Source organism: Eubalaena glacialis, chromosome 12 (assembly GCF_028564815.1).
Source record: "Eubalaena glacialis isolate mEubGla1 chromosome 12, mEubGla1.1.hap2.+ XY, whole genome shotgun sequence".
Classification (NCBI taxonomy): Eukaryota; Metazoa; Chordata; class Mammalia; order Artiodactyla; family Balaenidae; genus Eubalaena; species Eubalaena glacialis.
In genome coordinates, this window is record NC_083727.1 from 3,705,233 (window position 1) to 3,732,201 (window position 26,969).

The following is a 26,969-nucleotide window of genomic DNA, read 5'->3' on the forward strand; positions in this document are numbered from 1 at the left end:
AAAGCTAAAATTATAAAACTTTTAGAACAAAACATAGGAGAAAGTCTTCATGACCTTGCATAGGCAAAGATTCCTTAGCACACAAAAAGCATTAACCTTCAGAGATGTCCGTCAAAGGGTACAAACTCTCAGTTATGAGATTAATAAGTTCTGGGGATCTAAGGTACAGCATGGTGATTGCAGTTAGTAACACTGTACTGTACACTTGAAATTTGCTAAGTGAGTGGATCTGAAGTGTTCTCACCACACACACACACACACACACACACACACACAAAAGGTAACTGTGTAAGGTAATGGATGTGTTAATTAACTTAATTGTGGTAATCATTTAACAATGTATACATACATCAAATAATCACGTGTACAACCTAAATATATACAACTTTTTTTGGTCAGTCATGCCTCAATAAAGCTGGAAAAAACAAAACAGAAAAACACTAACCTTCAAAGAAACAAACAAATGATAGATCGTCTTCATCATATTAAAAACTTAAGATTTTCAAAACAGCTTTTAAGGAAGTGAAAAGACAAGCCACAGAATGTGAGAAAATATTCTCAATATTTATGTTTAATAGCAGTCTTATATAACTCTTACAACTCAATAATAAGACAAATAAAGTAGAAATGACATGAAAAAATTTCCTTTTAAATTTATTTAAGAAAAAATGTGACTTACTTTAAAGGAGATTAAGTATGTTAGTACAGATGCTATCAAGTGAAATACAGTATGTGGAGTGGCGTGTCTGACATGTGAGTGTGTTGTATCAGAGGCTCTTGAGGGATCGGCCAGTAAGGAGTGGGAGAAGGGAGCAGAGACACCAAGGGAGACATCCAACATCCAATTCCACAGCTACAGATTCGGTACCTTTCAGTGCCAAGCCTGAGGCGAGTGCTGGGTGTGCAGCAAAGAGCCAGACAGCCCCTGGCCCTGCTGTCTTGGTCCTTCCAGTCTAACAGGCAGATGGATGCATCAACTAAATGACTCTACAACACATTAAAATAAACTTGTGTTCTAGAAAACTCTTACGGGATGAATTGTGTCGCCCCACGGATTCGTATGTTGAAGTCCAGATTCCCAGAATGCGACAGTATTTGGAGATAGGGCCTCTATAGAGGTGATTAAGGTAAAATGAGGCCATGTGGGTGGGCCCTAACCCACCATGACTGATATCCTTGGAAGAAATTTGGACAGAGATGTGTCAGTGGGGAGACCATGTGAAGACACAGGGAGAAGATGGCCATCTGCCAGCCAACAAGAGGAGCCTGGAAAAGATCCTTCCCTCATGGCCCTGAGAAGGAGCCAACCCTGCCAACACCTTGATTTGGACTTCTGGCCTCTAAAACCGTGAGACAATAAATTTGTGTCATTTAAGCCACCCAGTTTGTGGTACTTTGTTACGGCAACCCTAGCAAACTAATACAGAAGCTTAAGCGAGTTTTTGTCTTCTGCAATCAAAAGAGCCCAGCTGACCCTGGGAGCAAATAGTCTTGAGTCTGGGAAGGCAAGAGCCTTGCCAGGCCTAGAGACTTCACAGGGCTTCCTGGGGGTGGGGGAGCCCCCGCCGTGTGCCCGTTTGGCTTCACTGTCTGCCCCATCCCCACTGCTTCCTCACCCCGGCCCACAATCCCTCCGACCCCAGACACTCATCTCCCCTCCTGGGTGGGGAGTAAGTGGGTGAGGAGACTCCCGCCTCACCCCTGCCCGGTCATGGTCTCCCTGATGTTCTAACCCTGATCAGCTGTAACAGTCCTGCGGGAAGGACTGGGGTTCACCGCCAGGAAGAGAAACTCCAGGGATCCCACTTTCTGCTTCTGGGGATAAACGGGTGGAGTGAGATTCTCCAGCCCTGACTAATGCGAGGTTCATGGAGAAGGGAAGTTGAGAGCGTCATAATGACCATCCTGAAGAGCAGTTGGGCGCATGTCCACTGCAGCATTCCCCGGAATCAAAACCTGCACGATTTGATCCTGTGTTCAGTCACAGCTGCCGTGAACTAACACCCAAGCCATCGGAGCAGGGTGAGCTCAGTTTGTTCAGTAGGATATACTGTCTGAACCCATCTGGGCCTGGTGATTTCTGTTTTGGAAGGTTATTAATTATTGACTAAATTTCTTAAATAGATACAGACCTGTTTGGATTGTCTATTTCTTCTTGTGTAAGTTTTGGAAGATTGCATCCTTCCAGAAATTGATTCATATTATCTAGGTTACCAAATTAGTGGGCGTAGAGTTGTTTATAGTACTCCTTAATTATCCTTTGAATGTCCATGAGATCTGTAGTGATGTCCCCTTTTTCATTTCTGATATTAGTAATTTGTATTCTCTTTTTTCCTTAGTTAGACTGGCAACAGGCTTATTGCTTTTATTGATCTTTTCGAAGAGCCAGCTTTTAGTTTGGTTTATTTTCTCTGTTGATTTACTGTTTTCAATTTCATTGATTTCTGCTCTAATTCTTACTATTTCTTTTCGTCTGCCTATTTGGATTTAACGTGTTCTTCTTTTTCTAGTTTCCTGAAGTGGAAACTTAGATTTTTAATTTTACATCTTTCTTCTTTTCTCTTATATGCATTTAATGCTATAAACTTCCTTCTAAACACTGCTTTCACTGCATCCCACAAATTTTGTTAAGCTGTGTCCTCATTTATGTTTAGTTATAAATATTTTAAAATTTCTCTTGGTTTCTTCTATGACCTGTGTGTTATTCAGAAGTGTTTTTTAATCTCTAAATATTTGAGGGTTTTCCAGGTATTTTTCTGTTATTGATATCTAGTTAATTTCATTGTTATCTAAGAGCATACATTGTATGATTTCTGTTCTTTTAAGTTTGTTAAAAAGTATTTTATGGTCTGGAACATGGTCTATCTTGGTGAATGTTCCATTTGAGCTTGAAAAGAATGTGTCTTCTGCTGTTGCTGGATGAAGCAATCTACAGATGTCAGTTGTATCACTGTTTGATGAAATTATTGGATTCAAATATGTCCTGATTTTCTGCCTGCTGGACCTATCCAATTCTGATAGAGGTGTGTTGAAGTCTGCAACTATAGTAGTGGAGCTGATATACTTTTCCTTGCACTTTGATCAGTTTTTGCCTCACATATTTTGATGCTTTGTTGCTAGGGGAATACAGGTTGAGGACAATTATACCTTCCTGGAGAATTGATCCCTTTATTCTTATGAAATGTTCCTCTTTATTGCTGATACCTTTCCTTGCTCTGAAGTCTGTTCTGTCTGAAATTAATCTAGCTACTCCCATTTTCTTGTGAATAATGTTAGCATGGTATATCATTCTCCACCCATTTACTTTTAGTCTATATGTGTGTTTATATTTAAAGTGTGTTTCTTATAAACAACAAATATTCAGGCCTTATTTTTTGATCTACTCTGATAATCTCTTTTAATTGGTGTATTTAGATCATTGACATTTAAAGTGATTTTTGATATAGTTGCATTAATATCTGCCATACTTCTTACTGTTTTCTATTCTTCGCACTTGTTCTTTGTTCCCAATTTTGTCTTCCACTTTTTTTCTGCCTTTTGCACAAAGGCTTGGACGCAAATATTCACAGCAGCATTATTCATAATGTATCTAAACTAGAAGCAGCCCAAAGGTCCAACAACGGTGAATGGATAGACAGTTTCTGGCACTTATTCAGTGGAATACTGTACTACTCAGCAATAAAAAAATTAGAAACTACAGATTCATGCAACATCATGAATAAATCACACAGTCATTATGTTGAACAAAACAGTGCATACTATATGAGAACATTTTTACCAAATTCTAGAATAGGCCAAACAAATCAATAGTGTTAGTGATTGCGGTAGAATTCAGGCTGGCAGTTGTTGGTGTTGGATAAGGGATATTGACCGGGAAAGGACAGAAGGAGTGTCTGGACATGAAAATGTTCCCTGTCATCACTGGTCTGGTGGCTGGACTGTATACATTTTCACACTCATTGAACTATATCTTTCAAATTCATGCATTTAATTCCATGTAAGTTACACCTAAGTTAAAGTATGAGCAACAAAAATATACAATCTAGAAGTATGATTCTGTGATAAAATGTGATATACTTTTGTTTCAAGTGTTTTGTTCTTAAACAAGGTAGAGTATGTCAATTATATCAGTAGGCCTTTAAATGAAATCTTTACAAAAAATTAAATAGAATGGTCCTTAATTCACCAAATGAGATCAAATCTCATTTCTGTGAGGTGATTAGGTGTTGATGAGCTCATAGAAGCAGTCCACAGAATTCTGCATGGTACTGAGCCAGCTTTTAATCTATTTTAAGATTATTAGTGAATTCAATATTCATGCATTTGACACGGCTTTGTTGGCCTTTCATAGATTTTCTTGTGAGGATTCCATAGTGATGTATGTAAGAAATTGCATAATTTGAACCATTCTGCATTGTCCTAGGAAATGGAAGACATGGAGTTCAGCCACAGGGAGATTTTACAAAGGCTCAGGGCTGCCCTCGCTGTGGGAAATGTTTATCTTCTCCTTTCCATTTTCTAGAACCTTTACTACACTTGAGTTAACACAGACATCATTTCCCCTGTGACTAGGATACATATTCCACCACCTCTGTCATAGACACAGGTTCGCTCCCAATGTTCCGTACGTGGCATCATCTATAACTTGACAGCTGTTTCTCCAGTGAGAGCTGCAGTTTGCGGAAATAGCTCCATTGAGCGCTGTACCAAGTGGACAGATATCATCTCCAAATTAGGCTAGTTTTTACATCTAGCTCCTTGTTTTCTTGCTCTAGCAATTTCTGCTCGAAAGAAACATGGCAAGGGCTCTGTTTCCTGACTCTGCTGGCGGCGTTCACGGGGTTAAGTGCCTCCAGGGCTGGCTGGTCCGCATTCAACGGTAGCCGGGGGTTCTCTGCATATGGTTTAAAAAGGATGCTTCTCCAAAGCTGTTTTCTATCTATTAGTTAATGTGCAGTCTATAAGCTGGAAATATACTTTTGAATAAAGTTTATTCTGTTATTTTACTGTGTATCTTTGCTTAACAGCGTGGTATCGTTCTTTGATTGTGAATTCTTGTTCTCTTTTGGGACTCTGTTCCAGCAACAGTTTCCAGTGTAGGCATTTACTTCAGCCCACTAATGTTTTTCTCCTCTTATGTAAATATCCAATTTAGTTTAGTTTGTTTTATACCTTTAATAAATTATTTATCTGCTATTCGAATTTTCGTAGTTAAATATATGATTATATTTCTTAGAAGATAATTGTTAGAGATAGTAATTGTAATTGCTCTGATAGATAGTTAATAAATGACAGACATGGCCTCTCCCTTTATACCTGGAATTAATACTAAAACACAGAAGATGCTACCATTCGTCTGAGGACATCAGTGGCAGACCTTGGCCAAGAATGAAGTAACCCAATATCTAGAGAAGTGCAGCATTTATTTAAATTAAGAATCACTGTATTTCTAAACCATAAGCAGAGAGATTAACGTAGTACTTACAAGAGCATTTTATTTAGTTACATGTGCATATCCATGTTAAGCCTAAAAATGTTTAGATGGATAGTTTTTCTTCCCTACCAATTATTTGGTAAAAAATTAATATTTAAGATTAATATTTTTCATAACAATTCTCAAAGTACTGATATTATCTTTATTTATTTTGTGATATTTTTGTGTTAAAATCAGGGTGACCAGACTCCCTAGTTGGTCTGGATCATTCTCAGTTAATACCTGCTGTCCTGATATAATTGATATTAGTGCTCACTTTCACTCTCAAAACTCTTTTGTCTTAGACATAAATTATAACGGTATAATGTCCTATTGAGCATATCAGAGGACAGAATGCCACATGATGGAAGTAATTGCATTCCAGGCTTTTGTCCACTTGTTGGGCCCAGAGTTACAGGTAACTGTGACACTGCTGAGCACGTAGGAGGGTTCAGTATTTGTCAAGCAAACAAATAATCTAAAATGACAAAAAATAAAGAGTGTAGGTTTCATAATGTGATCTTCTATTCTTCTTATATCTTCAATGGCATTTTGTGTCCTGGTAATTTGCCAGTATTTTACATGTACTGATGAAGCTGGAAATCTGCCCTTCCTGGCATCCAGTCCTTTCTAAAAAAGGACAGTATCATATCAGATATCTCAACTCTCTGGTTTTTGTTTCACAAGTATTCTCTAGAGCATGACGGATAATCATTTTCTATCAAAAGATATAGTGTATTCTGAATGAAGCCAGACGGCCGCGTGTGCATTAAGTGTTTTATCAGTTAGGAAAGCGTTTAGTTTACAAAAGATAAATCCTAATGACTAGTGTCTTAAAATATAGGGTTTTATTTTTTATCCTATTGTAAGGAGTCTGAAGATAGGTAGTTGCTGGCTTAAGTTCAGCTGCCCAGTGATGCTTTCAGGACACCAGGCTCTTTGTGTTTTTCTGCTCCATCATCCTTGGCGTGTTGGCCTCTTATTGGTCTCTTACTCTTGGGTCAGCTGGACTTTACCCAGATCATTCTCTCATTTTATGGCTCTCTCAGTCTTTGTTCCGCTCGGTCTGGAGCTGAATGTCACGTAATCTCTTCCTCATTGCTGGGAGTCCTAATATTCTGACACTTCTTCCCTACCTTTTGTCCTTACCACTGGTCCTTGCCACCTGCCCTTGACATTTACTATTATGTCTTTTTTTAATTTAATTTTTATTTTATATTGGAGTATAGTTGATTTACAATGTTGTGCTAGTTTCAGGTGTACAGCAAAGTGATTCAGTTATACATACACATGTATCCATTCTTTTTCAGATTCTTTTCCCATATAGGTTATTACAGAGTCTTATATTGAGTATAGCTCCCTGTGCTATACAGTAAGTCCTTGTTGATTATTTTATATATAGTAGTGTATATATGTTAACCCCAAACTCCTAATTTATCCCTCTCCCCCTTAACTTGACATGCCCTTAACATGGACTGTTATGTCTTGTATGAACTTGACATTGTAGCCACAACTGTGCTTAAAAATATTAGGTAATTTTATTATTTTTTATTTTGAAAATGAAGCAACCAGAAGCTAGATATGTATGAAAGTCATTGCCATGTGTCTTTCAAAATCAGATGAGTGACTCACTTTTATATTAGACATACATACAGTTTTATTTTTACAAATATCTCACATTTAGTAATGAGTATATTCTTTAAACTTTTTAAGTAACAGAGCCTGCCAAGTGATTTTAGGGCCCCAGAAATGAATTATTAGATCAGTTTCAATCTAATTTATAAAAGGGGACTTGCTAGTGACATAAAAGATGGAGAGGAGGAGAAATAAAGTGCACCAAAAAGAGAACCAGAAATTGTAAACTAATTTATTCCTTCACTGAGAATGTCCTTCAATACTCTTTCCCTAACCACAGTTAAACCACAGTTAACCACAACTAAAATGGATGTCACATTTGGAAACCAGCTCTGGACTCAAAGCAAGGGTAGGCAAAGGGTAGCTTAGTTTTTCACTGAAACAACTAGTGATCATTGCCTCCTTTTGACAAAAACTGAACAGAGCATCCATAGAAATCCGAGCACTATTCTTGAATTACAGCATCTTTCTTAATGGAGGAAAACATATAGTCTTGCCTAAGGACCACTTTAGCAAACATTATAAAAGATCAAATGTTTTTTTAAGTTATGAAATCAAGTTAAAGTATCCTTTTAAATGTTAAAATGACAAATATATGAGTTATTAGTAGCTTTTATAATTTTTATTTCCATGTATTTCATGTTGGAATTGCCTTCCTCAAACATGTATTTTAAAAATCAACTAAGTGCAGAATTTTATCCTTAAAAGCTTTCGGAAATATATGAATGAAAATGTTTATTCTCTTAATCTCAGGGAATATTTGTACCCTTCAAAGACATTCCTTTGCCACCATTCTTCCGAAGTCTTTCCTTAATTTAGATTTAGGTGCACATCAAAGAAAGGGTACGTTAAACGCTTGACCAATTCTTTAAACAATTCAGAAACAGAGCTAGAAAAGATGTACACTTTCACACGGCTACTGCTCTGTACTTTGTTCGTGTGGTTTCCTTTATTCTTAGACCGTGGTGCAGTTTCCTGTAGCATTTTGTCAACGTGACACCAGTGATCTGTCTTTACCTGCAGTAGTAAATGTACGAGGGCCTCGTTCTGCAAGGTGTGTGTTTTATGTTTCAGCCGAAGAACTTGAAATGTAGGGAAACTAATTTCTAGCGTGAAATCACTGATGTCTTCACTTGATTTAAAGTAATACAGAGTTGCCCGTGTTAGGAGGTCAGAGTCATCAACTCTGGGACTAATGCAAGGATTCTGTTAGGCAAAGAAATTTTAAGTTAGAATATGTTTTTAATAACAGCAAATCCCTCTGAGACACATTTGCTCAAGACTGATTCTGCATTGACATATAATTTCGTTTTCTCTCTTCCTAATGGTGTTTTTCAAAAAGCAACACAGGGTTCCACAAAAATAAGAATTAAGAACTTAAAGTTTATTGATTGAGATCATCACTATATCATGCTGATGTTTATATTAAAGAGTTATTATTTGTGACTTTGGGAACAGTAAGATTCTAAAATCTTATCTATGATTTTGGTTCTGCACCTGTTCAAATAATATTCTCAGAATCTACAGCATCCTTAGTGCAGTTTCATGTTTAATAAGTTAACCAAAATAGGTCATATTATGAGAGAAGTACAGTAGTTTTTATAGACATGATTTAAGTTACTCAGTACAGTGATTTAAAATTCCTTGAAGATAGGTTTTAAAACAAGAAAAAAAAATCATTAAAATGATAATTTAAGGGAAAACGGATTTAACCTAGTCTCTTTTCACATGCTATGTGTGACCTAATTTTAAAATAAAACAAAGGTATTAAAATAAAGCTAGATGACAGTTTCTAAGGAAAACATCCACTTGTATACCCCCAAGTGCTTGCTTTTTATGTAACCACTTGATGCCACTTTACTGACCTGCTCTAACAGTTACAATTAAGACGCCTCCTGATAGAAGTCTGGTCTTTGATCAGCTCTTTCTATATGCACACTCTAAGATAAGCAGGACGTGCATTTGTTTTCTTTTTTTTCTATTGTTTTGGTGACAATCTTGTGCTGGGTCCCCAAAGCCTAATGGCATAGATTTTCTTAGATTAGTAGAAATGTTGGCTTTAAATTCATTTTTCTATTTCTGTGCAATTTAATATTTAAATGGTTCAAATTTCAAATGTCTCTTTCCGTGTGAACAACAGCTTTTTAGCTCCCCCTCTGGGCTACTCCCATGTGCTGGGCGGCCTGCTTTTGGCCCCCAGATCCACTAAGCTCGTCTTCCACTTTGACCCCCAAGGGCAAGTCACTCAGCTCCCTTGCCCTCCCTCTAGCTTCCATCTGGATTCAGCCACGGGTGGCGTTGACAAGAGATCAGAGGGCAGGAGGAGAGAAGAGTTGGTGTGTTCGTTCCCCTCGCTTCTTCCCTGTGGGTCCCTGGTTTAACAGCGCTTCTGGGGGCAAGACCTCAGGCCCTTGCTAGCTGTCCTTCGCCCCTCCAGGCCCAGGGTGGGAACCTGCCCACTATCACTGGCCCTCAGTGCCTTACTATTCCTTGGTTTCCCTCCAGGCCATGTGAATAGTCCCTTCAGTCAATCTTCCAATTCTCCTGGGTGTGTCATCTGTTTCACGTCAGGATCCTGGCTGATATAATCTTGTATTGAAGTAGGTATTAAAGTTACTGTGTTTTACAACTGGGCTATGTTTCTTAATTTTTCTCCCACTTAAAGACTTAGTTGGTATGTGGGAGGTTGCAATGAGGTCAGAGCCTAGTAAACAGTGAGGGTGGAGAATCAGAGGTACTGAGTATTACATTTCCAGCTCACTGTGGAAATCCGGCCAGCCTTTCAGTCTTTTTGAATTCCAGTTATTCACACAAGTGAGAAATTTTAATAATAATCATACGAGAATTCATTCTTTGTTTATCTTCACAGTGCTACCTGAAATCTTTTGTAAAGTTGCTTATATGTTTCATCTGCGTGGTTCTCCTTCTCTTCCAATAGGACATCGTATCCTTGGCTAACTAACTTTACAGAGTCTGTGGCATGGGATGAGGGGAGCAGGGGAGGGGGCAGTGGGGGAGAGCTGGGGCTTCCTTTTTGGCCACCAGTAACTCACCTGAAATCCTGCAGGCTGTGTGGTTTCTTTTCTCTCCCTTTTGTCAAGTTCTGTGATTCTATGATCGTGGGATGTGGGAAGAGAATTTTAAAATAGGCTGGCACTGGGAAGGCAGACGTACGCACTGGTGAGGGGCGCTCGCTTTCAGGTCGGAACCTCTGCTCACCTGTGACAGGTCCTGTGTTTTAAGTTGCTCTGCCCGGTCTGGGATGATGCTGGGGGGTGGGGAGAAGGGAGAAGAGAGGAGGGAAAAACAGGGAGAGAGATGTCTCTTATTGTAACTCCTGTGGATGTTAACGTATTTCAACTTGGCTCTGCCTCTAACGACTAGAACCCTCCTACTTTCTTTGTCTCCACTACTGTCACCTTAATTCAAGCTGCCGTCCTCGCGCATCTGGACTGCCATGTGTTCTCCTAAACGGCCTCTCAGCAACCTCCCTCCCCCTACAATGCTACAGTTCATCCTCCTCTGGGCAGAGCTGAGGGATCTCTTTAAAAGTGTGTCATGTAGCTCTTCTACTCACAGCTGCCAGCATCTCACCATCAGACTTGGTCCTGTCGTGTCTGGAGACTTAGCAGCGGCCTGGCACCACCTCGCTCCTGCGTTTCTGCCAGACTGGCTCTCTCGCTGTTCCTCCAGCACACCTCACCTATTCCCATGTTAGGACTTGTACGCACACTGCCGTCTCTACTGGACTCTCTCTCTCATCTTCATATTTTTGCCTCTCTTAAAATATTTGTTTATTTATTTGTCTGTTTGCACTGGGCCTTAGTTGCGGCACGTGGGCTCCTTAGTTGTGGCATGTGAACTCTTAGTTGCGGCATGCGTGTGGGATCTAGTTCCCTGACCAGGGATCAAACCCAGGCCCCCTGCATTGGGAGCGTGGAGTCTTATCTTCCCTGCACCACCAGGGAAGTCCCCTAAAATATTTTTTATATAGACTTGTTGAGTGAACATCTTTACCTTATTTTCTACTTCTCCCCGTTGGAACATTAGTTCTACAAGAGCAGTGCGTATTTTGTTTATTATTTTCGCTGTGCCTGATACATACAGGCATTCAAAACTTTTTGGAATAAATGAATGTAGTCAACCCCCCCCCCCCGGAATTACCCCCGTAAGAACCATCTGTGATAGAGGCGTTGTGTTGGCCTCTTACTGCAGTGCTCTTAGTGAGGAGGCTATGCAAGATCATACCAAGAGCACAGTTGGCATAAACTCCATCCCCTTCACAGTTGGTTATTGGAGTGCATTACGAATTAGGTCTCTATACCATTAGGTCTATATTCCACTCGTAGAAAGAAATAAACCAATTCCAATTCAGGTTAATGTTTCCGGAAAACCATGACCATCTAGCTGATTTGTCATGGAGAGTAAAAAATGAGTAATTTTTATTTATTAAAGGCATTTAGTACAAATTTTCTTATCTGTCTTATTTTTTACTTGTTTGGTTAACAGTAAAATACTCTTAAATTGTTTTGTCTAAGTAATTTTAATAGTGAAATCTAAATGATAACTAGGTTATAAACTTTTCAACCCTAGTAGTAGCAATGCTACCTATGGAATCATATCCAGTGATAAAATTGGCTCCACATGCTTTCCAGTGCCCAGTTCTATTAACATTTTTTCATAGATTTATGAGATAAGAAATCTTTTTTGAGATAAACCTTATTACAATATTTAGCCAAAAGAAATAAATGCTGATTTTTTTGTGTGAATGTAGATTGAATTATTTCTATCTCATGAAATAATTATTTGTTAACAAAATAATAGGGTTTTTTTCATGTTCTATTTCTGTTTGAATGAATTTATCTGTTGAGCAAACAGATAATATACTTGTTGCTTTAGAAGCCCAAATCCAGAAATAAATATTCTTCTTTTAAACCACAAAGTGCTTAGGAAACTACCTCATCAGGAAACCATGGGGTTTCCTGATCATTTTAAGGGATTTGCATCTTCACATGGCATCTGTTTTGGGGTCACAGGATGGGTACACGTAAGTCTCATTGACGTTTTTAAAGTTATCTAGTCTTCCCTGTTAGAGACATGATACCCTTTTGACATGTGTCCTTAATGAAAAGTAAAGTTGTAGAAGATACCATTTAATTAGGCTAATGGGCTAAATGAAATTGGCTGATGGGAAATGAAAGAACCTTACGAGTGATTGGCATCAAAGGAACCTGCTTTAGGGAACACCACTAAATCAGAGACTCTGCCCACGCAACATACAGATGCTCTTACTATGCTGTGGGCCTGTTGGGCAGGCTCAGGACCCAGGGAGTACTGTGTCCACAGATGGGGATTGTCTGTGCACCTCCAGGAAATAAGGCGGCCTTGAGCAGCCGTGGAGTCCTCAGATGCATTAGAATTTAGGTAGGAGCTGGAATTATGACATCTTCTCACTTGTTATGTGGTTTTGTGTCTTTCTCGATAATTTGCCTTTTATTATTATGTAATTTGCTTTGTAAAAGTTAATGTCAGTAATATTAAAAGCTCTTAATTACTAGTACTTAGTGCCACCATTAAGTGTAGACTTCATTTAGGGTAACCGCATGTCACTAGACCAGATGCATTAAAATTATAGGGGATATGTCTGTTTGAATTCTTTTAAGCAATTTTTATCTTTCTCCAAGAGGAAATATTAAACCAAACCATATTTAGCATAAAAAATCAGACCTAGAACACATAGCTGTGAGTGCAAAGCAATTGAAAAGAAAACTCCTTTCCGTTGGGAAGTTGGAGCTTGTAAAGTGTTTGGAGACATCACCTTTCTCTGCAGGTGGGGAGATGGGAGAGAATTCTGGAAATCTACATCTACTCTGGCCTTGTCTTGAGCCAGTTATACCTTGAAGAAATCATTTCATTTGCACCTCAGGTTTTCCTTATATAAAACAAAAGGATTGGGACTTTTTTCTTCAAGGTTTCTTCTCACTCTAAATTTCCAAAATTCCATGAAAGTCAAAATCTGGTTTGTGGCAGTAAAATATAGCAGGGGATTTAGATGGCATCAGGGCCGTGCCCACATAATATTTTATTTCAACAGTAACAATCAGGCAGCAGGAACACAGGATATACTCTTCGTGGAACTAGGGACAGAAGTGACTGATGTTCTTACAATTAAAGCTACACTGTTCTTTAATCCTTTATTTTCTTGCCTGTTAGTTGTATCTGCTCTGTAACGCTATCGTTCCCCCATCATGAAGCGATGCCCCCTTTAGGCCTCTCTCACTCCTGAAAATACAGAAGTCTTTCCAGTTGTTCTCATAAATTTGCAAATGCTGCAGTGACCAGTTTTATATTATTGTGTTCTAGAGACCGTGTCATTGGTTTAATGATGACTGCCTGTGATCTTTGTTCTGTGACAAAACTGTGGCCAGTAACAAAATTGACGGCAAACGATATATATGCAGAATTCTGGGCTGAGGTATGTCCTTGATTTTTATATGAACATAGATAATATCAAGAAATGAGAAACAATTGGGAAGAAATTAAATATATGGATAATTTAGTAACAGTATCTTAGTTGCTCACGTTGCTAGTTACTTAAAAAAACTATTGTTTAGCATTTATACAGGTATGAAGTAAGAACAGTCATTCTGTAACATCTGACTTGAATATGTGTGTAAATTCTCTGATCTCCACTGAAATAGTTCAGGAACTGATTCCCTGAACAGTAGTGCAACAGTTTTCCTTATTTAATAGCCAATCTTTTGTCATCCATCCAACAAACCGCATTAGGCCATCTCTTTTATGGCAGCCACTGGAAAACGTACTAAGAGGGACCCACAATATCACGGGCTTTATGTGCCTGCAGCTAGAAATGCGAGAGACTAATCACGTTGTACCGTAGAAACTGAGATTATGTAAATATACCAAATGGTCAATTCAGCTGCAAATTATGACTTCTGTGGAATATGTGGGATGTTAAGCCATGAATTCCTGACATGTGAAACAACCATGTGAATTACTTTCATGAATACCTTTTCTAGACTGAATTATCCAAATTATCAGAAACATGTGTTTACTCCTTGATTTGCCATGAGTAAGTAGAATATAATTCTCTTATTCAAATGAATCCACAAATACTTAGATCCCTGCATATTCAAAGATTATGGAAAAAAAAACTGTAAAGTGTTTGTGTACCTCATTTGTTCTGAAGAAGTAAAAGTAAATTTGGAGGACAGAAAGTTCGGTAGTCGATGGTTCAAACCATAAATCTCGTCCATGTAGAAGAATGGATGTAAAAAGCAAAAAACAGTAAATCATTCAGCTAACAATTAGTAGAAATAGTCTATAATGTTGATCTGTCTTATAATTGTAAAGCCGAAGAATTTTTGTTGGGTGAGGACCACAGGCCTTGAGTTGAATATACTCATGGTGTTAATTCTCAAATACACAATGCATACATTGTGTAGGCATCCTCTTGCATGTTTTTTTTTTCTTTATTTTATTGTGTGTGTGTCAAAATCTAGTTACTATCAGACTCAGGAAGATTGTTTTTAGATGTACATGTCAGAGCTGTAATGTTTGACTTTATTATCACAGTCAGCTTAATTTGCATGTGTGTCTAAAAGGAGTAACCTAGAATTAATTCTATAAATACCACATAAGAAAACTTGTCTGAAGCTAGCTTATTGTTTTGCAAATACTTTTATTTATTTAACTATGACATACTTCATACCATAACAACTATATTTGTATTCCAAAATACGAATCAAAATGTGAGAGACGTGTAGATTTTTTCCCTTTCTATTGCCCATTGGTTAAACAGTCCACAGGGAGCGATTAGCTGCCAGTATGCTCATAGATGACGTCTGCAGGGGGCTCACAGGCCGGGGGTGGAAACAGAAATGTAATCACCAAGTCTTGCCAGTTGATCTCCTAGACGTTCATAAAGTCCACGCTTCCCACCTCAGCCCCACACTCTGTCCCACTCCTTCAGAGCTTCACCAGATCCCGCCTGGGTTACTGCGACATCTAACTGGGTTCCTTGCCTTTATCTTTTAGAATCAGTGTAACAGTGATTAAGGGTATATAGTCTCTGATGTCATGTTGCTTGAGATGAAATCCTTGCCTTAGTACTGAGACTGAGCTCTCAGGCCAGTTCTCTGACTCATCTCTGTGCTTCGGTGGCCACGCTTGCCGGTTCAGGACGACTTTAATTCTGTTTATGTCAGTACCCCACCTCCCATCTTCCGTCTCTCCACGCTGATATGATAAAGATGAAAATCACGCGCTTGATGCAGCAAGCCCTCTGCCTCTCCAGGCTCTCCCACATCTCAGCCCCTCTGTCCACTGGGTCCCTGACCGCGCTGTGCAGTTTCATCTGCCTGGGGCTCCTTCCCTCACCCCTGCAGCGCCTCCCCCCGGAGCCCCAGACACCCCTGTGCTCCTGCACACACGGTCCATGGTGTCCCGTTGTTTTCCTCATCAGCATCAATCCTTATTCGGGTACATATTCAAATCACTGCTTATTTAAAATCTTGTTATATATTGGGCTTGTGAAATCCTTGAGCAAGGGGCCTAGTTATTTTCATTTACTTAGGACAGAAAAGAAAAAAAGCTTGAGAACTACTGCTGTTCATATTTGAAGGAACAACACCAGAGCAAACTCTATACTTCAAGTGCCTTTACGTAGTCAAGGCAAGTGTCTTTGTCCTGTACACAAACATTCTTAACAAGGGTTCTAGTAATTTGTCTCTAGACCTTATCTTAGCAAATTCAGGGTGGTTTTAGTTGTTCTGTGCTTTGGATTTCTGAAAACAAACATAATTAAAATAAAATAATAAAATAATTAAGAAATGTGAGGGAAGAGTGTGAGGTATTCAGGAAAAAGTTTAACAATCTTTAACCTTAAAAAATAAATAAAAACAGTAAGATAATTTTTAAAATCTATGAAACGGGGATAATAATATCGAACTCATAGTATTTCATGAAGATTAAGTGAAATAATATTACAAGTTGCCTAGCCCAGAGCCTGCGATATCATACATCTTTAATAAACATCTATAATTTTTAACCATTATGCTGATGTCTAGCCAGTTATACTGTATCTCTACTGACATGTTTTAGTAGACTATTGTTTATTATTGATGTATCAATATTCCTCTTTAAAGCCTAGCTTCACCCGGTGCATTGCATGTGAAAAATCATCTGAAGAAGTGAGATAAAGACCTTGAGGTTATTTCACATTTTCTTCTTGTGTTCCTCCTCACACATTTATCTCCTCTTATTACTAACTTTCACTAACTTCTACAAAATGAAACCGCAAGAGATGGCTAGGTTTCTGGTAATTCAGTACAGGAGAGGAATATCAGGATAAAAACCTGTAATAATACATTACATTTTTTTATTATTCTGACATTTGTTTGGGTCATTAAGCAGCAACATTATTCATTTTGAAGAAAATTAACGAAAAAAGGGAACAACTGGTTAATACCAAAGTTTTATAACAGTTTATAAAATTGAGAGAACCTCGTTTTCCCCTGTTTCTCCCAGGGTGATGAAATGAAGAAGCTGGGAATTCAGCCTATTCCCATGATGGATAGAGACAAGAAGGACGAAGTCCCACAAGGCCAGGTATGAATTGTGTTGCAAAGTCCAATCGTTTACAGCGGCCATAACAGCGGATATCAGTAAAAAGCACATGCAGTCTTATAGGACCTGGAACCACCCGAAATCTCCATTTAGACGGACTTGGAGGACAGTAAGACCATGAATGGGAAATCCTAGCTGGATTTAAAGGATTCACAGCTAGCCTTGTCATCATCACCTCTTCTACGGATGAAATTGCAGCCAATCACAGGCTTTCTTTTCTTACTTGAAATAGAGGGGATGGATGAATTTGAATTGTTGATATTTTTAACAAGCAGAAAATATTTTGTCATCAAATGTACAAAGATATTTTTTGGAGAATAACATGATAGATTTTGATTAGGTCCACTTTTCCTAACAAATAATGCATATATTTTAGTACATTTTGAGTTTTGTCTTACCATAAACTGGCACTAATTGTTCTCTTTTCAGGTCTTACTACATAATTTATGTTAATTTTTGATGTTTCGAGAGCTCTTGTGCCTTGTTAGTTTTGCATGTGTGCGTGTGTGGTGTGGTATATTCCTTTTATTATGGTCTTTTTAAACTCTCAATCTTCTAACATCATAATAAGGATGTTAGTTACGGACAAATAAATATAATATAAAATTCAGTTTAGAAAACATTTCAGAAAATTCACAAGATGATGGTTTTGGATAAGTTCTCAAATTTTCCTACTTTATTTAAAGTTAAGTTATTAACTCTTAATACAAAAGTTTAAGCTTGTCCACAGCTCTTGGAGGGCACAGCCCAGCAAGAGGTGGCGTGATTTTCTCGCCATCATTGCCTCTGGGGAGCAGTTTACTCGTTCGTATCCTTAACCAGTTCTTCCAGCAGGAGCCTCACTTTCCTTTTCTGCTGACTGTGTACTGACATGCCTACCATGCATGTTGCAGGTGGATTTTGCAGTTTAGTTTTATTTTAACATTGTTTGTGGAACTTTCCCGTATAGGTAATCACAGTGATTATTCTTTCCTGTCTTGTGCCTGCTTTTCATGTCACATTGTAAAAGTCCTGTCCCACCCTGAGATTATATAAACATTTGCCTATATTTTCTTCAGTTATTTTTTTATTTCATCACTTTATATTTAATTTGTTAATTCGTTTGGAATTTATCTTGTTATGTGGGTAAGATAGGGAGCTGACGATGTTAGCTTTTCCTTGTAAATAGTTGAGTGGTCACCCCAACAGGGTACATAAAAGAACTGAAGATGCCATCAGGGAATGAACTTTGTTCTCATGTTATTTCATTAAGAGTAGTACGTTTCTGGGCTTCCCTGGTGGCGCAGTGGTTGAGAATCCGCCTGCCAATGCAGGGGACACGGGTTCGAGCCCTGGTCTGGGAAGATCCCACATGCCGCGGAGCAACTAGGCCCACGCACCGCGATGAAGAGTGGGCCCCACTCCCCGCAACTGGAGAAAGCCCTCGCACAGAAACAAAGACCCAACTCAGCCAAAAGTAAATCTAAAAATAAATAAATTAAAAAAAAAGAAGAGTAGTATGTTTCTGCCAAAATTCCAGATCCATTTATAGTATTAGAGAATTTTAAATAAAATATCTCTGTGATCAGCTAGTATTTTACCAAATATATTGCTTCTGACTTGAGATTACTCTGAAATTATTCTTTGCCATAAAAATAAAAGGCTCTACTTCCCAATAATTAGTCTCTCTCTCGAGACCTTCTGCTCCATGGCATCTGCTAAATATTGACATAAGAAAGTCTGTGCATGAACTGTAAAGTTAAAAATGGATATGCATTTATTCTAGCAAGATGACTATGATGATAGACTTAACAACAGGAGAAAGCAGAGAGGAACCAAGTAGATTTGACTCTTCTATATTCCTTGGTGTGTCTCACCAAAATTCAGTTAAGAAACTGGTAAGCCATGGTTTGCCGGTCACTTTATCTCAGGAGCCAGTTTTATCTTGTACATGTTGTCAACCATTAGGGCAGTTATTGGTAGCCAGACAGTCTGTCTTCTCTGGTTAATCATCCAGCAGCTCTTTTCCATGTGGCCTTCAAAGGCCAGTCGGAGCCAGCATTACTTACGTGCACAGTGGCCCAGAATAATTCCTAATAAAATCTTCTTTAATATATTTTTAAAAGTATCACAGATTAAGAACTTTAAATTCCAACATATTGAGAGAGCTGTTACCTCAGGGGGCTATGATAAAGTCAGTGAGATTTGTCGTAGGTCAAAAAAAGGGAGGGAGGAGATGAAGAAAATTTCAGTAAACCAAATGAAGTACCAAAGCTAAGAGTAACCAACAAGACACCCAGCAGTGGGTGATTCCTGAATATTAAGTTGGCGAAGAGTCACCCATGTAGAAGAGTAGCAGATTTGACTTTGAAATGCTTAACACTTAAAGTACTAAATTTGACCAGAGATAAAAATAGGACCTGAATTATAACTGATCTATAAATAGAATCCCATTGAATATTGTACTTGGGTTTTAGATTAACTTCTTTTTATGTTTTATTTTGTGAAGGTATTTTAATGAATTTTTAACTGTAATCTGCAGTGGTGTTCCTTGAGCCAAAGATTACTTAGCAAAACCAGAACATTCCGTTTTTTAGGTAGGCTTGAGAAGTAGAAAATTTACCTGAGGAATATAGTGCTACTAGAATTGCTAATGTGCAGTTGTGTTTCTTGTCCGTGGTTTTTGCGCTGAGGCAGCTTGGATTCTACAATGCCGTGGCCATTCCCTGCTACACCACCCTCACCCAGATCTTCCCGCCCACAGAGCCTCTCCTGAAAGCCTGCAGGTATGTACAGTTGTTCAACCCGTGATGCTATTTTTTAAAAAATAAGAATGTATAGGATTTTATCTCCATCTAAGTATGTATGTGTCTTCACTACAGTTTACAATAAATGGGCTGTGTGTTTGCCTATGTAACAAGTATACATCAAGAGTATTTATTCATAGTTTTGAAGTTTTGTTTGTTTGTTCGTTTTTATGACTCAGAGCTCCCTGCCCAATGCTGTTTTTAAGAAGACAATAATGTCTTTTCTGGGCTGCTGGTTTGGAAAGGGACTCAGTTAAATCACACAGTTTATCGTTTGAATGCAAGAGATGGAATCTTGAATGGCACCTTCTTTAAGTTTCATTTTCTTCCCAAAAGAAATGCAAACCATCAACAGTTGATCTGTTCTAGTTCAGATTTCTCTGTGTCCTCTCGTCATCTTTTTTGGTGGGCTAAACTCAGCTAAGAACGTTGGAAATTTTTTACGATTTTCATCTTACTTTGAAAGGAAATTCCTTTGGGGAAGGCGAATGGTGCTGAGCAACAGCTGTGTGAGTTGATTCTCTGCAGGGAAATTGGTTTCGACACGATTTTTCTAACCACTCAGCCAGAACCGCACCGGGGGGCTGGAGTGGGTGCACCGTCGAGGGGAGGAGAACGGACATGTGACGAGATATTTGTAAACAAAATCCGAGGATTTAGCGTGCTCCCATCCTCTGCCGTGGAAACTTATCTGATGAACTCATTCTTTAAGGAAAACAAACTAACAAGCAAGAAAATTTTTAAAAGAGCCTGCTTTTTCCTATTTAAGTGATTCTCTTTCTTCTCTGCTCCTGTGGAGATGAACAGAACATCCCAGTGTATTTTGTTGCACCATCACTGACCTTAATCAGTAGCTAGTTTCTGAAAGTATTATCTTATTCCCTAAGGGCTCAGCCATGTGGACGGTTTGGAGTGTGAGTGAGGATTCATTCTTGATGGAGTCAGGTTGGAAAAATGAATGTCCCACCAAAGCGAAAAGAGAATATCAATTGAAATCCAAGCAGCATGTTGTAAAAAAAAAAAAAAAAATCGATGCAAGCATTACTCAGAAGTTCTTTTTGTCCAAAAATTCTCTGTATTTGCACTAAATATTTAGAACCAGCAGAATGAACACTTGCTATTATTATCAAGCTCTGGGATTGTTATTCAGCTGTCTCAGCAGTTTTGATGCCTTCTTGCTACTGTGGACTTGGCTAAACCCCATAATCCCTTAAAGGCCATTTCAATATGATTAAAACTTGAAAAATTCATCATGTATCATTGTATCCAAGGAAACACAACAAAGCTAGTGGGTGTTTTTTTTCCCAATATATCAAAAAATCTCTTCAGGTTCTGGGAAAATGATACCTGATGACACAGGACAAAAGCTAAAGTGTTACATTTTTCAGGTTATATTTTAGGGGTTTCTTTTGTCCAAAGGTATCTTAGCAGGTCTGCTGTGCATGAACTTTGTGTTTGCTAATGCTAAGGTTCCCTTCTGATGTTGACTTTGCGTGTGAGAAAGCAAGGTGCAAGGTGGGGAATGCTGGTGAGGCCTCTGCGAGGTTAGCGGGGCCAGCAGGGTGGCGGTCAGGCAGCGGGAGTTCTCACACCCTCGGAGGAGAAGAAGATGCTGCAACCCTTGAGCTGCAGATACTGAGAGGGGAAGACTAGGAGGTGGGGGAGTGCAGCTGTGTTTGAGACTAGAGGCCACCGGAGCACAAATACAACCTCGTAACGAGGAAATTTCGAAAGTTTGTAGCAGGTGTAACTTATGGTGCCTTTCTAATACATGACACGGTGTTCAAAATAAGGCTTCTCCCCGGTGTCGCATGTGGGGTGAAGGGGATGGAGCCGCCCCGGGGGGACACACGCTTCCCCCCATGGGGTGGGAAGGCCTGGCCGGAGGTGTCGTTGGTGGATGAACTTGCGGCTCCGGCCCCCCTTCCACCCTTTCCTCCCATCCCGCGTGTCCTCGGTGGTCACCGTTGGCTCAGTCCCCTTTCCAGTGAATCCCAACTAAGAAACGAGCTGGTGGGACGGGGCTTTGGTGGCCAAGGCTCCTCTGAGGAGACTGAGCTGTGGTGCCGAGTCGGGGGACAGGCTGGGAGCCTGCAAGCTGGTTATAATCAAGGTCACCAGCGTCAAAACGACACCCAAAAGCCATCAGGCTGAGTTATGCCACAGGACGGTGCGGATGATTGTTGGGACAGAGTCCAGAAATCCTTTCTGAAACGGCCCCTGTCGCTGCATCTCTTATTCCAGGAATAACCTGAGCCAGTGGGAGAAGGTGATTCGAGGGGAGGAGAGTGCCGTGTGGATCTCGAACCCGCCAGCGGCCCAGGGGACCTCGGAGAAGCTGCCCGTGAAGATCGATGACTGATGGCCGCCCCTGAGCCCTCCCACCTGAAGATGTTCATCTTGCTTCTTTGACTTTTCTTCCTTTTATTTTTGTGGGGGGAACCTACACCTGGTAACTGGGATGCAGACCTCTTCAAGAAGGTACCATCAAGTAAACACATCCAGCAGACGGCTCCCTGCCAGCCTCCTCTGTACTGCGTCACAGACAGTGATCAGCCAGGACCAGAAATCCGCAGCCCCGGTGACTCCTTGTGAACTGGCCTTTTCTAATGGGCTAATATAGCTGAGGCCTTAATGGAAACGGACAATTATTCGGAAGGGGGTACTTTTCCACTGTATCTTTCCAGTGAGGGTTAAAACGGTACTATTATGATATTGTACTTTGGCTTTAACACCAGTGTTGCTTTGATGTTGTTGGTTATAAATAGGAACTTTTACATGTTACTCTTGTGGATGTTCATGTGTGACGTACTTGTAATTAGCGTGAATCATAGCAGACAGCCTCAGACACGTGGCATCGAGGTTACAGAGTAAGAAGCGCCTTTCTGCAATCAGTGATGGAAAATCGATTCTTCTTCAGAGCCTCATGAATTAAAAGTTAGGTGGACTTAAAGCGTGTTCTTTAAGCTTATACTAAAGGGCTTAGATGAATAAATTTAACACTAAAGGAAGCAGATTTTCTATCCTCTTGAAAAGAGATGCAGGTATACATCATAATAAATCTCAGAAATCCAAGTATCAATTCAAAAAATGTCAGAGAGTATTGTTTTCTTTACTTTTTTTCTTTATTGTGGTCTTGGCAAATTTCCTAAACCCTTTACATAAAGAACAAAATAAAAGCAAGGCATACAATTTTTTTTCAACGGACAAGTCTTACGGATGGAAAATGTGAATTTTTAACAATGATTCTTTTATGTTTTCACTTGATGTCATTGCAAAATCTTAAACTCGCATTCAAAGTGGAAGGTCTGTTCTACAAATTATTTAATTACAAGACCATACATTTCTCTTAAAATCAATTAAACCATAACATTTCAGCCTCCTGGAGTCTTCACTGCGAGCCGCTCATTCATCTCCTGTTTGTCCTCCCCTCGGGCTCGTGCTCTGGATGGTCTTTCGTAAGCTCTCTGCCCTCGGCAGCTGCATCCGGGCCCATCTCTGTTCTCTTTGCTCTGCTCAAGATCAAATATCTACAGAGACACCTGCGTCTGCAGAGTCTCTCCTGTATCAGTTTTGGTAGGCTCATATTACTCTACAATGTAAATGTTTTGAAAAAATATACAAAAGTAATAGTCTGGACCCCCTCCTACAAGGATTATAAACCAGTCACTTCTGGTGCATATTAATGCTTTAAAGATTTTTAGCACAATGACTTGGTAACCTCCGAAGCTGTGCTAGTCCTGACCTGAAGGAATTAGAGTCTCAGAAGTGCTAGGCTGATCCATAACAAATGGCTTATCCACGATTCTCGAAGCAGGAAACTGGAATATTACTTTCAATAAAATAAATTTTTAAAAATATTCCTCTACATATCCAATACTATACACATTGTTGTTCATATGAGCTTGGTTTTTGCAAAAATGATGAAATCAGGTGTTTCTATAATATGTTTTATTTGTGTTGCAGCAGAGTTAGCTATACATAAACATAGTTCTTATTTTAAAATTAACACTGTGTGTTCAGTTTCCTTATGGGCTTCTGAAAGTTGCCATCTTCCTTACATGGAGCTCCATTTGCTATTATAATTATACAATATGAGGTAAAATGAAATAACAAAAGAGAGAGAATACCACTGTGGCTAGATACACACACACACACACACACACGGATGTATGTAGCTGTGCACACATAGACATTCATGTAGGTACACACATGTATGTAGATACACATATATGTGTGAGAGAGAGAAAGGGAGAGAGATGCAAACACATCTTTGAAAAGTAAAAATCAGCCCCATTCTTCAAAAAGTGATTTTTCATGTTGGAAAATGTATATGGTTTGATATAGAGCTGACCAGAAAGAGTCCTTTCTCATGTTAATGTATTCACAGAACTGAATTCTAAAAAGTTGCATACATCCAAACTTTCTACAGCCAAATGTATGAAACTGGACCCATGAGATTCAACTTTAATCACAAAAGTTACTTAGGTCATCTAACTGAACCTGGAGACTGAATTGCAAGGGGGCAGGAAATATCATTGAAGACTATTGTTTAATTGAAAGGATTTTAAAAGAGTGCATGAATTCTGCTTCTTGAAATAGACAACAGTCATGGGGGAGGGAATGCTATGGCTAGTTTTGCATTTTTAAGGTTGCTGTTCTGACATGATTATTAGAGAAAAGTATCTTATTTTGGCATACCCAGGTGTATTGCATTATGTGACCTGTACTTTGAACAGTAGTTTCCCAAAGAAATGTGTATGGAGTTATCGGTTGGTTGATTTCTTGTGAAATAGTCATAATAGAAACAAAGTTTGAACAAAGGACTGTATTCTAATGTAAACTGTTACTATTACTTTTACCATGTGTAAGATTGACTTAGGAATCATAGATTTACCTAAAATGAAAGGGCCTCAGATGCAGTGATATTTAGTTAACAATCTGTTTTGGAAAACACACAGTTAGGAGTATTTTGTATCTCGGCAGATTTATTTAGCAGACACGCTTTTGAGTTCTGTTTCGTCTTTTCCCCAGATTTTTTCTTTAAAGGGCAGATGGTTTTTATCGCCAAAAGTTTTGATGAGTTTCTCATTAAAGTGGTATTTAATATTGGGCCAAAGTTTCCCTGTTCAGTATAAATTTAGTAACCAGCTGTGAGTATATGTAGAATATTTGATTTGCAAAATTTTTTATTGGTTGTGCTGATTTATCATAGATACAGTTTTATCATCAAATGCAATTATTCCATTCAGAGATAGCGAATATATTTTTTAACTAGAAATTTTCTTGGAAATGCATGCTAACAACGTGAACTATTGAACTCGGGCAGCGGAATAAAATTCTAAAAAATGCGAGTATCTGATTAATTACTAGTTGTGATTTAATTAAATAGAACATCTTAAATGCAATTAATGTGGAAAGGAATTCTCAAAAATGACCCTTTTGCTAGGGCAGGAATTGTGATCCATTTCCCAGCTTTAGTTATTTCTAAGAAGCACGTGAGAAACCAATGCTGGAAGAGAGACCAGGTTTTGAATTAGTCACACACGGTTGTCTTCCATCCTGACTCTTCTCTCAGTGGAAAAGCGTCTGTGCAGACAATCACGGTGCTGCTCGGGGTGACTTGTTCTCACAGCAGCAAAAACAGAGCTAATCCAGAACTAGATTTGTTCAGTGTAGGTTTCCTCTTTTTAGCATGCTTTTCAGATATTATGCTTTCTTTATTTTATGCAATCCACCTCAGTGAATTTTGCTTTCTTGGTATATTCAAGCACAGTAGCTACGTTTGTACATGATACACACAGATGCAGAAATCCTTAGCTTCCTGCATTGCTTAATAGATTTAGTTTTGAGTATTATGTTGCTGGTCTCTTAGCCCAGAGTAAGGTCTGAGTTTTAATAGGACTAAGTGATTCACCATGCCTTGGCCTCTGCCTTTATTTTAAATTCTGTAATTTTACTTCTTCATTCATATATTCATTGTTTTGCTTTCTTGCTTAACTATAATTAAAAACATTTCAAGGGACACATCCATGGTTAATTTTATCAAGTGGAATGAGTTAGGATCATTCTCTCCTTATCAGATTTCTATCCCTTATTTTATTTCGTTCACAGTCACCCTTGTGACCATAACCGATGAACTGTTCAGATTCAGTCTTTTTTGCAAGAACTTCCAAGAGCTGTGACACTGATTATGATGTGATTTTGTTGGGTTTTTCAGGTACATATGCATGATTTAGATTTTGAAAATCACTTCTATCTTTGTATATTTCAAATGTATTTGCTTTCTACACTTTGCTGATTTTATTCAGGATTTAATTCTTTAAAAACATATTCATTTAGTCACCTTAGTGTATCCCTTCTATTGCAAGTATTAATCTGATTTTAAAATCACTGTAAAATATAAATTAGCCGAGTATGCTGTCAGTGATGGTTTCCCCAGGCTTGTCTGTAGCGCATGGCTAGTATATTTTTACCTTTGCATTAAGTATTTATCCTGATACACATTTTGCCAATTTCTTTAAACACTTAAGTTTAAATTAGTGATACCCAATGCAGTGCTTACACTTTTTGTTTTTTGTCTTTTTTTTTTTTTTTTTACTGGATATTTTGGTTGTCTGAAGCACTAGATACATTTATGTGATGATAAGAATAGAAAAAAAGGAAGAAAACAGTTTTGATGCTGTTCTGGTTCTAAATTGAAAAGATGGGACAAAGTGAAAGACAAGAAACACGTTTGAAATCCAAAGAAGCATTACTACCTTCACCCAAACTCTAAGCTTTTCCCTTCTCTGACTGACAGTGGAAGGTCCTGCAGAGCTGACCGCCCTGAGAGGGTGCAGACCTGCGTGTACCCCTGCTGGGCACGGGTTAGCGTTATCCCAGGACCCAGGCCGAAACTTCCAGCCAGATCACGCTTGCCAATTAGGGTAGTCGGTTTCCACACATCAAGTTTCAGCTAATATTTTTGAGGAACCGTACATTCACTGAAGCTTAAAAGTGGAAAGGTTTTATTCCTATTGCAGGATAAGTTTTAAAAGTGTGTTATCCAGTACCCTAGCCCACCTAAAATATCATCCTATCCTGGGCATTGCAGCTTTTGTTTTTTCTTTAGTTCCCAGTCTTGTGCCGTATCTCAAATATACTGTGTAAACGACATATGGGAACACTCTTTTCCATATGACCTGTTGTATGGTGTATGCCCTTTATATTCACTTAGTGTGCACACTGAGAGTAGATGTAGTTGTAGAAGGTGTTTCTATACCACGACTCCCACCTGTTCACCAGAACCCACCCAGTGACCCACTGGAAAAAGTGTGCGTGCCCAGAACACTGTGAAACAGTTACCAAAATTTGTAGAAATGCAGCATCTTGACTCTTTCTGAAAAGAAGAGGTGACTTTTTTTTTTTTTAACAAGTCCTTATGA

The 26,969-nt window shown here is 38.9% G+C and overlaps 1 protein-coding gene across 1 annotated transcript in view; it reads left to right on the forward strand.

Moving 5' to 3' along the window:
* The window catches only part of PDE10A (phosphodiesterase 10A), a 292,932-nt gene extending 268,183 nt beyond the window's left edge, over positions 1–24,749 (forward strand). Inside the window, 4 exon segments of the mRNA XM_061207662.1 lie at positions 13,472–13,583; positions 16,658–16,738; positions 19,433–19,521; positions 21,787–24,749. Coding sequence (XP_061063645.1) covers positions 13,472–13,583; positions 16,658–16,738; positions 19,433–19,521; positions 21,787–21,904 — 400 coding nt within the window. The 3' untranslated portion in view covers positions 21,905–24,749.
* The last annotated feature ends 2,220 nt before the right edge of the window (positions 24,750–26,969 follow it).